A 13,222-nucleotide genomic window follows, 5' to 3' on the forward strand; every position below is an offset into this window, starting at 1 on the left:
TTAGGTACAAATTTTGAATAAAGTTTAATTTGAATTTGAAATTCATTTAACTAACTAAAGGAATATTCCAACCTCTAAGGGAATTTTATTCCAGAAGTGACAATATACAATTACTTTATCTAAATTGAAAGAGCAAAATCATTGTATTTCATTTACTGTATGTTGGTTTCACAAACTAGTTGTTTCTGTAGTGGTTTTATTGATAACTATTAACTCTTTAGTTCACTCATCTTGTCATCCAGAATTTAAAATGTAATGAAATATGCCTTCATTTGCATGTGTCTCAGAATCAGTTAAAATCATGAAATCAACAAACTCACAGTGTAGTGAAGGGTTCCCCAGTCCAGTACTCTTCACATGGCGTTGGTTATCTGAAAAAATTACAAAAGAATTTTAACTGAAAAGTGAGTTTCGACTAACTATTTTCACAGCATGAGTAAAGAGCAAATTGTATTATCTAGGTGAATTTATTAAAATTAATACGCATCATGTCTACCCACTGTACCTATTTTGTTGTATTACTGAAACAATAATATAAAATATCGATATTATCCAATCTAACACCTTTTACGAGAAAAAGTCATAGCCGAATAATTGTACAGGGAAAGACGTCTATTTAAACCCGTTTGATCATGGCTGTACAGGCTGGAGGTGGAGGGGGTTCTGGGAGGAGAGCCCCCTAAAACGATAATATAAAATATTGATATTATCCAATCTAAAACCTTAACACGCACATTTTATGTGAAAAATTCACAGCCAGATAATTGTACAGGGAAAGAGGACTGTTTAAACCTGTTTTGATCATGACTGTACAGGCTGGAGGTGGAGGGGGTTCTGGGAGGAGAGCAGCACTGCTCAGCATCCCTCTCGGTTAACGACAGCTTGGTGATGAGTGGGGAGCAGCGAGCTCTGGTGGGCAAGGTGGTCAACTGGAGCGTCCACCAGCCCACTCTACACCTTGGAGGAGTACCACCCCACACAGTGTCTAGCCTGGACATCCCTGTCACACAGGGCATTACGGGCTGCATGCAAGCTTTACAGGTACGTTAACCATTGTAAGGTTAGTTTAATTCCTACTATAGAGACGAGTCGTTGTAGTAGTAATCCTGCTCAGTATGAGAGTAACCGCAGGTTCGGAAATTTGGTTCATACACTCGATCTGTGGGATATTATGCCTGAACATCTCTAAGGCCAAATCCGACCTTGTGGGTGCTGACATAGACTTGGAGTCCTGTGAGCGAAGACTCAAAACAATGTGACTTTACTCGATGGACCTACTCTTACTAAGTAGATCAGTGTCTTCTCAGGTTATGGGACTGATTATGGGACATGGTCACCTGATGGAGCATTTTCACAGAGTCGGTATCCTTCGGGAGGATCCGCTCTGTAGAATGTGTGACGAGCAGGAGGAAACTGCTGAACACCTGCTCTTTGATTGTCCTTCAATTGCAAGGAAGGGGTACGTCATCTTTGATAGTCTGGACAAGAGTGGTGAATTTCCCCTGAAGGACCTGACCTTTTTGTTTTTGGCGGTTTGTAGAACTGCTGAAACCGTAGACTGGTCAGCCTCATGGTGTGCTTCTGGGGTGTGCAAAAGGCCCTTGAGGCTTAAGTGCATGGCAATAGGCCGCCCCATAGAAGAAGACGACGCCTGTCACATGACCATTAAGAGAACGTCTCGGTCGATTGTGATCGAGGCTTTAACTCAAGTCAACCCTTCAGAGAATTTGATGTGACAGGTGATCCTGGTCTGTTGATCACTTTGGTCTGATAAATGATCGATTTACCCTTTTATACCCCATAAAAATATTCAAAAAAAGGGCAAATGATTAAATAATGGTCATTGATAAAAAGTGGGAATCCCAAGAAAAATTCACTTCTGGCTGGTACCAAGTAGCATCACTAAGCACATACATTTCTTTTATTCTGTCTATAAATATTTTAAACCCTCGTATGAACACAAAATACTGCAGGAATACACTTAGAGTAATAGACGATTTAATATCATAGCAGAGTGTTATCAAATTAAATACAGTAATAAATAATTGGAAATATTTTTGTGCCTTTTTTGACATATCTTGCAGACAGTTAAGCAATACTATCACATGTTGAAAATTGGCATATGATTGTACTCAATTAGCTTAAATATTTATTTATTCTACGATTTTCTCTTCATCATGGTTACCCATGGGACCAAATCAATTTAAGATCTTGCTTCCACTTGCAGGTTCGATGGACAGACGAGGAAGATCTACACAGACGCTCTGGACATGTTTGAGGTGTCCCAGTGTTCCTCCCTGGCCTGTCTATCCAGTCCATGCCACAGTTCCTCTACCTGTATAGAACAGGGAGACACCTGGACCTGCCTCTGTCCCTCGGGGTAACTCTATATAACTGTAGAATCTGCATATTTTTCAATTACGGTAGATCATAATGTTCACATATGGTGTTTAAGAAAACATTAAGGATGATAGAGGCTGATCCTGTCAAAAATCAAATCAAATCAGCAAAACTCAAATTCAAAATTCACAGTATTTATTGCACCTTGACAATTGAGTAATTACATAAGTAATACAAACAGGTGTATGCTCAAGTTTTCTAAAAGTATAACTAAAATACAAGCGTTGCAGTATGTACTGCATGTATTGTCTATATTGTATTATGTCTATAAAGAATAGCAAATCATCCTTATTTTACATAGACTGAAGTGATAATATGGTGTATAGATGAATAATTGAATGGGTTGGGATTTTAAAATTGATTAGTTACATTATTTGAAAAATCTTTCTGCATTTCATTTAAACTGTAATAAGCTTTTTCTATGAGGAGGTTTTTAATACTATTTTGAAAATTATTATTTTTAAGCTCTTTTAGTGATGAAGGTAAACAATTATATAAGCGAATTCCCATATATAGTGGACTTTTTTAAAATAAAGAATTTTTATGAATTTATTGGAAAGGCAGGAAGAGTTTTGTGTCTAGTATTATGATTATGCTGATTTTTGTATTAGTCAAAGGGGTTTGGATTGTTGTGGACTAAGTTCAACAATTCAAAAATATATAAACCTGATAGTGTCCGTATTTTAGATTTTTTAAACAGCGGTCGGCAGCTCTCTCTAAAGTTTGCACCAAACATTGCTCTCAGAACAGCTTTTTTGTCTATGAATACTTTTTCAAAAAGTGCCTGCCATGTACGATGTAAAAACCATTAACAACATTAAACATTCTTAACTTTAAGAAAAGATTTTTAATTTCATGACATTAATTAATACCACACTGCAGAAATGTACACCTGATAAATATATCCTTATTGATTATAAGAAAACCTCCAAATTAAGTAAAAAATTGAGAGTGACCTTTTTTTCTGAAGAAATGACTTACCCACACACCCTTTCATTTAGTGTAATTTTCGTTTTGAGTTTTAATACATTGACTTTTTTTACCCTTTAAAATCTATATTTTTACTTTAAGATATCCTTGCTAGCAAGAGGCTAGGGAGAAAATGTTCACCATCAAGACCTCATAAAATACTCTCTAGCTTAAAAAATACAGGGTGTAATTTTAATGTTATCGGGGGGGGGGGGGGGTCGAGCACGCCAGCCCTTCCCCCTTATACGCCCACGATAGACTGCATTTGCATTGAAAGTACATTTCAATACTGACCCCAGGGGTCGGTCATTAACAAACATAGATCTGGTACAAGCACAAGTACATGTAAACCACATTTACGTCACAGATGAACACAAGCTCGCTAAAACTAAAATATTGAATACTGCCCAGAAGGGTTCACTTCTGACTATTTTATACTGCCAGTAGAACCCACACTGATAACATGATTTATGTCACTTAAATCTGGGAAACCCAATGGATGTCCAGGATTGCAAATCAGGATAATGGGGTAAAAAGGGCTGATAGTTAGATTTAGTTTACTGTAGATGACTGTTAAGAGTGGGTGGGGTTCCCTTAATAAAGCCTCAACATGAGGAAGCTTGTTTTCTCCTGCCTGCTTTGACTGAAAGAGGCTGGAACAGACCTAGCCTCTCCTTTTTCCAATGTAACATGAATGAGATAGTGTCCGTATCCCTCCTCATAGGGTCTTGACAGGAGGTGGCCTCTATCCCCAAACCTTACCCACCCTGTCACCCCACCCCCCCCCCCCCCCACCCCCCCCCCCCCCCACCCCCCCCCCCCCCCACCCCCCCCCCCCCCCACCCCCCCCCCCCCCCACCCCCCCCCCCCCCCATCTACCTCAACAGGATTTTCTACTTTAGATATTTTCCTCCTCGGGGGGATCTCTGGGGGTGTATTGGGAATATTATCAACCAGAGGGCTCTGTGGTTGCTTGGAAGCCGAGTCACGAGACTGCGGCTGGCTAGGTTCATGATTATCTAACGACCGATGCACGTAAGTGTCCAGCCACGACTTGATACGGTGAAAGTTAGTATCACTCACCTCCTCATCCACCTCACGCCCCTGTCCCTCCACAAACACTTTCTCATCTGGAAACATACAGCAGGAAGTCAATGTACAAGATATTGTTAATTTGGAAATAAATTCTATAATGGTCCTTCCGGGTCAGTCGGAAAATAGATTTTGTGACAACTGAAACATTATTAATTTATTTTTATGGGATTTACATATCTCAAAACCATTTGAGATACAGAAAAAAGTTCAGGAAATGTTATAAACAGTCCAGAATACTTTCTGTTTTTTTTTTTTTTTTTTGGCCATTTATAAATAATGGTAGTTTTGAATGTTTTGAAGATTTTAACAGCCACCATAATTGAATGACGTACCAAGCTAACCAACGAACTCAATCAAGACACTTATAGGATAAGTTTTGTACCAAGTTTAAACTGGTTTTAGCATTTCCATTGCCAGTTCTTGGTGATACAGTAGAATAATGCTTCAGATTTATAATTCCATTAAATATCTCAAGAACCACTCGAGGTACAATAAAACTGTAATAAGCATTCCAGAACAGTATTCTTTTTGTTTACGTTCACAAATAGTGGAGTTGTAAATTTGTTAAATTTGAATGGGCTTTATATTGAAACAAAATGGCGTATGAAGCTGGCCAATGAACTTGGCTTAGATATTTACAAGATCAATTTTTGTATTAAGTTTCAACTTGTTTGGGCTTTTTTTGGGAACTTTTAATAAGGACGTAGCCAGCGAGTGGGACCAAGGGGTCCAGACCCCCCAAATTTAAAATGTTTTCATTACTTTTTTAGTAAACTTAAAATTTAAATAATTCAGTAATACTGACATGTACTGCTGAAAGATCGTTCTCAACATAGAAATGGGTCAAGAACGTTTTAAGTAACTAAATGGGGCCTTACTTTCTGTCCACTATGGGAAAATATCTGTTGTCTTGACCCCCAAAATTTTTTTCTGGCTACGTTCTTAACAGTTATCGTTTCCACAAGTTGCATTATGTGGCATGTGTATATTTAAAACGTTTTGAACTGGGATGGTTGGGCTCTGGGAATCATGCTCGGTGAAGTTATGCAGAAATTTTCAATAAGTGCTACCATGAACTCAATTCTAATACTGAACATTTGATGATTTGTTAACTCGTTGGCTGCGGCAGATGTCTCGAGTTGCAGAAGAAGCACATTGAGAGTATTCAGATTGTGAGAGGTGTGTTAGAAGCAAACATATTTTCAGAAATGTGCTAGGATATCTGCCCCTATACACATTAGTAAATACAATTTCCTCCTGTAGAAAAGTAGAGTTTTGACATCAAACTTCAAAGTGGGATTCAGTGAAAGAACTCAATTACCATAATTGCATCACCATAATGGCTCAAACCAACTTTTTTGCTTAAAGTCTCAATTTAATCAGTTACAGAGACAATATAGACGAATGTTACCTTGCCGCAGCACGTTGCCACTCTCGTTGTCCGACCCCTGCGGAGGCCCCCAGATACGCATGAGGAATGGCTTAAGCTGCGACTTGTTGAGCTCCAAGTACGCAGCTTCCAGGTTGCCATGGTTGGCTGTCAACACTGTCACTATGTCCTCTCGGGTGAAATTGCCACGTGACATCAACTCAGCGTACTACAACACACTTTGAAATTAAAACCCAGAAATTGTGTATGTTATCAGATAAAATACATTTTTGAGGAAATGTGTTGTAAAGTAGTTTATGTGTTGGTTACACTGAAGCTGAAGCTTAGAAAGATTCCAGCAATTCTAATCGCTAAAGACCAACAGAAACCAACCCAGCAGGGATCACTTCTGGGTATAAACTTCTGGGTGGTTTATACCTTCCAGTTAAACCTACTCTGGGCACAGCAAAAACTGATGTATAACTTAAATCTGGACAACCTTTCATTGTCCTTCAATAGCTAGGGAGCGGTGTACCATCTTTGGTAGTTTGGACAAGGATGGTGAATTTCCCCAGGAGGACCAGATAGGTTTTTTTCAGCGGTTTGTGGAACTGCTGAAATCTTAGACTGGTAGTCCTCATAGTGTGCTTCCAGGGTGTGCAAAAGGCCCTTGAGGCTTAAGTGCATGGCAGTAGGCTGTCCCATAGAAGAAGAAGAAGAAGAACCTTATGGATGTCCAGGAGCGGCACACCACTAACCGTAAATGTCAAGATTCTGGGGTGCAAGGGTAATTCGATAGGTTTAGTCTACTGTGGGAGATGACTGCTGAAGTTGGTGGGGTTCGTTCCCTAAGTATCAGAGGTTCTTGCTAGCCTCAACAAGGGTGTGCCACCACCTGTCTGCTTTGTCTGGAGAGGCTGGTTCAGAGCTGGCCTCCCCTTCTTTCGTGGGAACAAGACTTTGAAATTAGTGCCGTAATTCTTCCTCATGGATCTCGATAGGAGGTGGCCCCTACTCCCTAACCTTACCCCTCCTGAATATCCTGTCACTCCAAAAGCAGCGCTAATGTTCATATAGGACTAAGTGCGACTTATAAGCTTCTTGTCCTAAGAGAACAAAAAAAGGTGAACAGTGCCGAAAGAAAATACTCAACCTAACACCATGTCAATGCATCCAATTATTGGAAATAAATAAGTGCAACACTGGGGTTATTTTGTTCTTTGCAACATAACCTGGTTATCTTTCAATATTTTTTGGTATTTTGCTCCTGCCTTAATCGAAAAATCTCTAGTTTTGTACGGTACCTACCTTTTTCTGGCGCTGGTCTACGCATTCTGTGACAGCCGCCCAGACATTGCCCGTGTGCAGTCGTAAAGCCTCTCTAGCCTCTGCGGCACTGATAGTGCCAACTGTGTTTTCCTTACGCTCGTGGCCGTAGTTGGTGGCTAGTGTGACCACAGTGTCGATCATGTTGCGCCAGTTATCACGCAACCATGCAATTGGGTCTCCATCCCCACATTGTGCTAGCGCAACTGACAGGTCATCAGCACTGAATTGCTGCTCCTCTGCTTCCTGTGAATCATCCAGTGATCGTTATATATGGATAGTTGAATCTAATCCATTATTTAAAAGTAGAAAATTGGAGAAGGACAAATGAGAAGTTAGAACTGAAATCATTGTAGAAATGTAGACAATAGACAGCAATATTTATGTTATGTGCATGTTTGCACATTCTGTACATTTAATAGTGTCAACTGATTAAAATAGATAGTTAATTATTAAAATTGTAAAAACTCTATAGGAATTACATTAAGATAAAATACTAAAATATTACTGACAGCAAAGTTCCTCTAAGGAATATGAAGCCTTACCAACAATATAATCCTTCAAAACTTTTTTAAATCTGTTTTTATCTTGTATGTCAGTAATGCTTTTATGAATATGTTTAAAAAAATTTACTCCTGAGTAGGTGGTTCTTTTTCTTTAAAAAGTTCCAGTTTGTGTTGAGGCAATACTGCATAATGTTTATTCCTTGTATTGTATGGATGTGGCTTATCATGTGAAGATTCAGGCTTAAAAAAAAAACCAGGCAAAGATAAGCGTTTTGTTGATAACCAAAAAATTAGTTTGCGTTTAGGTGGTCACACTGAAGAACTATCATTAAATGTGAGAGGTTATTTTAAATTTCCAAAAATTGTTAAAGTATTTATTTTAAATTTAATTTAATTTTAATTTTACATATAACTATCATAAAATTATATTTGATGATATATGTTATCAATCTTTAGGCATCCACAGTCATCGGTGGAGCCATCGTTTTCACTCGTTGTACCAATCTTAATCCCATATCCTCTAGTATTTCTATTATGCTTCCTTAGATATCACTAACAATACCAAAATTATGTTTATATACATTACTTCTAGTCTTCGTTGTAAAAGAGTTGACTAATTATCAGATTGGGGAATACAGAAAACTATTTTTCCACAAATTAACTAGCTGACGGGGCAATTTAACACCCAACATCTAAGTTCACACAGTGTTGAAACATTGGTTACACAATTAAAATCTTTAAATATTTTGAACTTGCTGAAGAGAGCATCTTCAATTAATAGATGTTAAACAAAAACTGCCAATAATATTATGTGCTTGTACAGCTTTGCCTATTGTGATTAGTTGAACCACAGCTACAGTGATAAATGTGAGTTCAAGGCTACCAGCTTTTTGATAATTTGATGATACTTTTACTTATTACTATCCTTGGTCAAAGTAGGAAACTTTTGTAAGTACTTATGTTTTTTTCGAATTATATTGCATATTTGGTTTTGTAACTGTAGTCTGTTCCGAATAAGTTTTACCTCCCCTGTTGTTTCATGTACCTAATGTGTTTAAAACTTGTGCATGTATTAAACGTTGTGTTTCCCCAATACATACAGAGCCACGACATGAAATGTTGTAGGCACCATGTGGACACAGCTGAATAAAGTCCTTCCTTGACCTCAAAACAGTTTTGCACTTATGAGCTGGCTTGAATGAAGTATTGATATTCTTAAAATCCTTCCTTTGTATTTCATCAGTCATTCCTGTATTTAAGGAAGATAAGCCAGTTTTTGATGTTCTTAATTTTGACTTGGATCTAAATGTACCACTAATCTGTGTTGTTTTGTATTTGTTCTAAGGCCATACAGAAAAACAATATGTACAGAATGTTAAAACAAAAATTATTAAAAATTATTTACATTTAAATTCAACATTATTAACAATAATACGACAATTTTATTTTATGGTGCTTATAAAAATTACTGTTTTCGCCAGTACAAAAGAAGTTTTCACCAAACATGAAGAACTCAATTTGTTCCAGTAGCGTAGCTAAACAGGGCAATGAGGGGAATAGAACCCCCCCTTCCAAGAGTTCTAAAAATAAATCAAATATTTATATAACATCAATCCAACCTGTCTGAAATGCAGCAATTAAATGCTTCACCTTGTATTAGACCTATTCATAAATATTCCATACCATCCCATATGGTGTGCTCTTTAATCTGATTCGCCTCCTCCCCTTAGCCAAGTCCTGGTTACACCACTGATTTATACAAAAAGACTAGACCGTTAATTGTAAAGGCGGTTTAAAGCACTAGACTTGAAACAAAATCTACTCACTCTGAGCAGTTTCACCATCTCCATACCCTGCTTGACCTGCTTCTGTACCAGAGTGCTGAGATATTCTGGGGGCTGGGAGCCAGAAGAACGGCGACTAAGCTGTGGAAACATTGTAGAGTGAATTAAGAGCTCTAGTAGACGCATCTATACACATAACCATCACTATAAACTACGAAAACTCTACTGAACCACACCCCCACACAAGAAACTCATGCTGCTGCATCTCTCATCTCTAGTTAGGTCAAAACTTTTTTCAACAATTTATAAATATAAATAAATAGTGTACAAATAATTGTAGCACTCTCTTAAATTAGAATTTGGTGTGAAGTAATGCAAAATAATTCAAGTTTCTTGTAAAACATAAATTTTCAATGTTAATAAAAAAAAAAAAAATAAAAAAAAGCAATAATATTCCAAACAAATAAGTGATTGCTTTTTTTTAGACTTTTATGATTAAAATAAGTATTCTTAGATAAATATGATTAAGAGTTTGATGCGTTAAATGCACTCATGTAATTTGAGGAAAAAAATTATGGACAGTTGTATATTGAAAGAGGTTGTTTACTCAAAATTCTATCAAACGTCACACATGCAGCAAACTCTGGAAACGAAAAATAACCCTAGAAAGATTATGAACGGGCTCGGAGGGTCGTCGGGCCAGCTGGGAGTGGCTTCGAACGTCCATGTGTCTCAGTTCCCACTCCCTCGGAGCAAACTCGAACTCCGGACTCCTGGCTCGAGGAGGAGTCACAGGCAAACTCTGTCAACATATACGCATTCACCTCCATTTAAATGATTTCCTTGGTTATGAAAACTTATGAAATTGTAAACCCTGGTCAAATAATTCCGGGGACAGATTACTTTTACTAGACCATCACTACGTTAGACATACCATTCTGTTGAAAATGGTTGTGGTTATATAATGTCAACTGAAAAAGTTTTTTTTGTTTTCTTAGGATAAAAAGCTTATAAATTGCACTTAGCCCAGTTTTTTTACCTTAGCGCTGCTTCCGGAGTGACAGGTAATTGAGGATGGGTAAGGTTAGGGGGTAGGGGCTGCCTCCTATCGAGATACATGAGCAAGAAGGAAGAATTTGGGCACTAATCTCATAGTCAACTAAAACAGTTACTTTATGCATGAAAAATGTGCTTAACTTTTCAAATCTCTTAAAGATTCTACTTTTAAAAAATATATAAAGACCCCATTTGCTATGGTCTCATTCACAGACTACGAACAATGAAACATGGGAATATATATGGGGGACTTGAAGCTTTGAAAGAGATATTGTTCACCCACTAGTGTTTTTAACTAGCAAAAATTAATGAGTGCTTAAATATCAATAATGTTCCAGTGGGAGATTCCCAAGACCCTGTTTTTGCTGGGTATTTAATACCTCCTAAACCACTCAGTGTATCAGCCTCCTTTGAAATAATTTTCCACATCCGCCATTACAATGAAATAACGGATTTAATTCCTAACTATACCTACTATAAAAATCAAATAAAGTTTCAAAACAATACCCTACTGGGCTTGATTTAGAATGCAAAACCAGCAGTTTCCAACATTTTCAACAGAATGGAATGGGGAAATGTACCTCTTTTTATTTAAATGACCAAAGATCAAAAATAGTAAAGTAGTTTAATGAATGAAAAGCAGGAAGATGAATAGAGAAACTTAAAGCATGAGAATGAATTATATTAATTCAGTATGATAGGTTAAAACTAAGAATGTCTCAAGACTTAGTAGAAACGTATAAAGTCACAAAGTATTTGAAATAATAAATGTATTAATGCATCCTCTCAACTTCACAAAGTAAACAACTCTACAGTAAAACTAAAAACGAATATTGCTTATGCAACCCAGGAACTTAAAAAATCATTGCACCATCTGTTTATTTCAAAAGATGTATTGACAAGATTAATCCAGACAATTTTGTTCTGTACTTACCTGACTGTCACTAGTGACAGATTGTCTGCTGCTGAAGTTGCGATGAGGATTGCTCCAGAGTTCATGATCTGCCAAGGAGGTAGCACGTTTCAGTCTTGGTTTTTGTAGCACATCATACGTCTAAAACATATTTGTACACTGTAAGAACATCATACGTCTAAAACATATTTGTACACTGTAAGAACGTCATACGTCTAAAACATATTTGTGCACTGTAAGAACATCGTACATCTAAAACATATTTGTACACTGTAAGAACGTCATATGTCTAAAACATATTTGTACACTCTAAGATAAACAAACACTCATAGGCAAAACTTTAAATTAAATTTTCCTGATCCAACCAACCAGGTAAGAAGTGGTGTGAGAAAGAGAAACCTCAACATATTTTTTGTAATGAGATAAAAGAAAATCTGTATGTATTTCAAGATTAAAAGGATATGCAGACCAAAAACACAATAATTTATAAACACTAAAAGAATTTATTGGATTTAAAAATGTTAGACGACTAATTCTTTCTTGAATTCTGCCTTTTTCACTCAAAATGTTGTCTTTTATACACATAAATTTCTGTGGTAGTTAGTTCCATGACCTAACAACTGAGTCATATAAATTCTGATGTTCCTATATACAAAAAAATATTGTGGCCCAAGATTGAACAATGGAATTCTGAGACAGCCTGTAGGCAATACTCTGCCTGCTTCCATATAGTATGACAAATCGATAAATCAGTAGAGTTATCCGAGACAAATCTACAATCAGTTTGCAGGCGCATGTAAAAGCTGTAAACACCAGCACCAACAATGGCTTGAATATGAGAAATGATTATGTATTAAAGAAATTTCCCATATCTTTTGTATCTGATTTTGATTTGAGAAGTCAATTTATCATATCTGGTTCTTATTTAATATCTTGGTGATCTGATTGTTTCACTAATTTGGATTTTGCAATATATTGGATTAATATATTAACTATCATACAGGATACAAGAGAGATAAGTGATTCAGACTTCTTGAGAGTGTTATAGACAGCCAACCAGTGCAATGTCAAAGTTTGAATAAAAACAAGGACGTAGCTAGCAAGTGGGTCCAAGGGGTCCGAACCCCACCCAGATTTTCAGTTACTTTTTTAGTAAATGATTATTATTATTTAAATAATTCAGTATTACTGATATGTACTGCTAAAAGATCGTTCTCAACAAAGAAACGATTTAAGAACTTTTTAAGGAACAAAATGGAGCCTTACTCTCGTCCACTACGGAAAAATATCAGTTGTCTGGACCCCAAAATTTTTTCCTCCCTACATTTATGAATAAACATATAAAATATTTATAACAAGAGCTACATTATATACATTGTTACTATACAACAGATTAGAACTATTCCTAGTGAAACTGTATACTGACTAGTCTAAGGCAAAGAGCATCACAGCGAAATTCACATAAGTTTCACAAGTATCATTTATTTGCTATCAAATTTATTGGTTTAGTGTGTGTGTGATTCGTAAATCTAAATTAGCTTTCCCATATTTATTTATTAATACTTATATGTATAAGGAGTACCTTAAAATAAAAGTACAAACTATTTTTAAGATAATTTTTTTTATGTGACAGATTTTGCTTTAAATTTTGTAACAGTTCTGTTGTGGTAGATTTTCCCTACCCTGTTGTTTGTGTACCTTTTGTAAATTTTTTCTACTTTCTGCAATTGTTCAACCACTCGTCATAACTGGTGTTTAGCTTATTCTAAACCCACTTCAGAGATACATCCTGCCAGTAACCCAG

At 36.7% G+C, this 13,222-nt stretch overlaps 3 protein-coding genes across 3 annotated transcripts in view; 1 reads left to right on the plus strand and 2 right to left on the minus strand.

Annotated features, from left to right (window-relative positions):
* Positions 1 to 373, minus strand: part of LOC124364234 (MKRN2 opposite strand protein) — a 50,921-nt gene extending 50,548 nt beyond the window's left edge. Inside the window, exon 1 of the mRNA XM_046819558.1 lies at positions 321 to 373. The gene's annotated coding sequence lies outside the window, so the exon portion shown is untranslated. The remainder of the gene's footprint in view (positions 1 to 320) is intronic.
* The window catches only part of LOC124365344 (protein eyes shut), a 38,593-nt gene extending 36,209 nt beyond the window's left edge, over positions 1 to 2,384 (plus strand). Inside the window, exons 10-12 of the mRNA XM_046821319.1 lie at positions 816 to 1,041; positions 1,083 to 1,255; positions 2,228 to 2,384. Of these exons, the coding sequence (XP_046677275.1) occupies positions 816 to 1,041; positions 1,083 to 1,255; positions 2,228 to 2,384 (556 nt within the window). The remainder of the gene's footprint in view (positions 1 to 815; positions 1,042 to 1,082; positions 1,256 to 2,227) is intronic.
* A 66-nt stretch (positions 2,385 to 2,450) lies between these two features.
* Positions 2,451 to 13,222, minus strand: part of LOC124365345 (E3 ubiquitin-protein ligase lubel-like) — a 49,111-nt gene continuing 38,339 nt past the window's right edge. Inside the window, exons 11-17 of the mRNA XM_046821320.1 lie at positions 11,440 to 11,559; positions 10,111 to 10,251; positions 9,492 to 9,590; positions 7,142 to 7,405; positions 5,876 to 6,062; positions 4,249 to 4,499; positions 2,451 to 2,483 (exon numbers count right to left, since the gene is read on the minus strand). Coding sequence (XP_046677276.1) covers positions 2,451 to 2,483; positions 4,249 to 4,499; positions 5,876 to 6,062; positions 7,142 to 7,405; positions 9,492 to 9,590; positions 10,111 to 10,251; positions 11,440 to 11,559 — 1,095 coding nt within the window. The remainder of the gene's footprint in view (positions 2,484 to 4,248; positions 4,500 to 5,875; positions 6,063 to 7,141; positions 7,406 to 9,491; positions 9,591 to 10,110; positions 10,252 to 11,439; positions 11,560 to 13,222) is intronic.

This window comes from Homalodisca vitripennis, chromosome 6 (assembly GCF_021130785.1).
Source record: "Homalodisca vitripennis isolate AUS2020 chromosome 6, UT_GWSS_2.1, whole genome shotgun sequence".
Lineage (NCBI taxonomy): Eukaryota > Metazoa > Arthropoda > Insecta > Hemiptera > Cicadellidae > Homalodisca > Homalodisca vitripennis.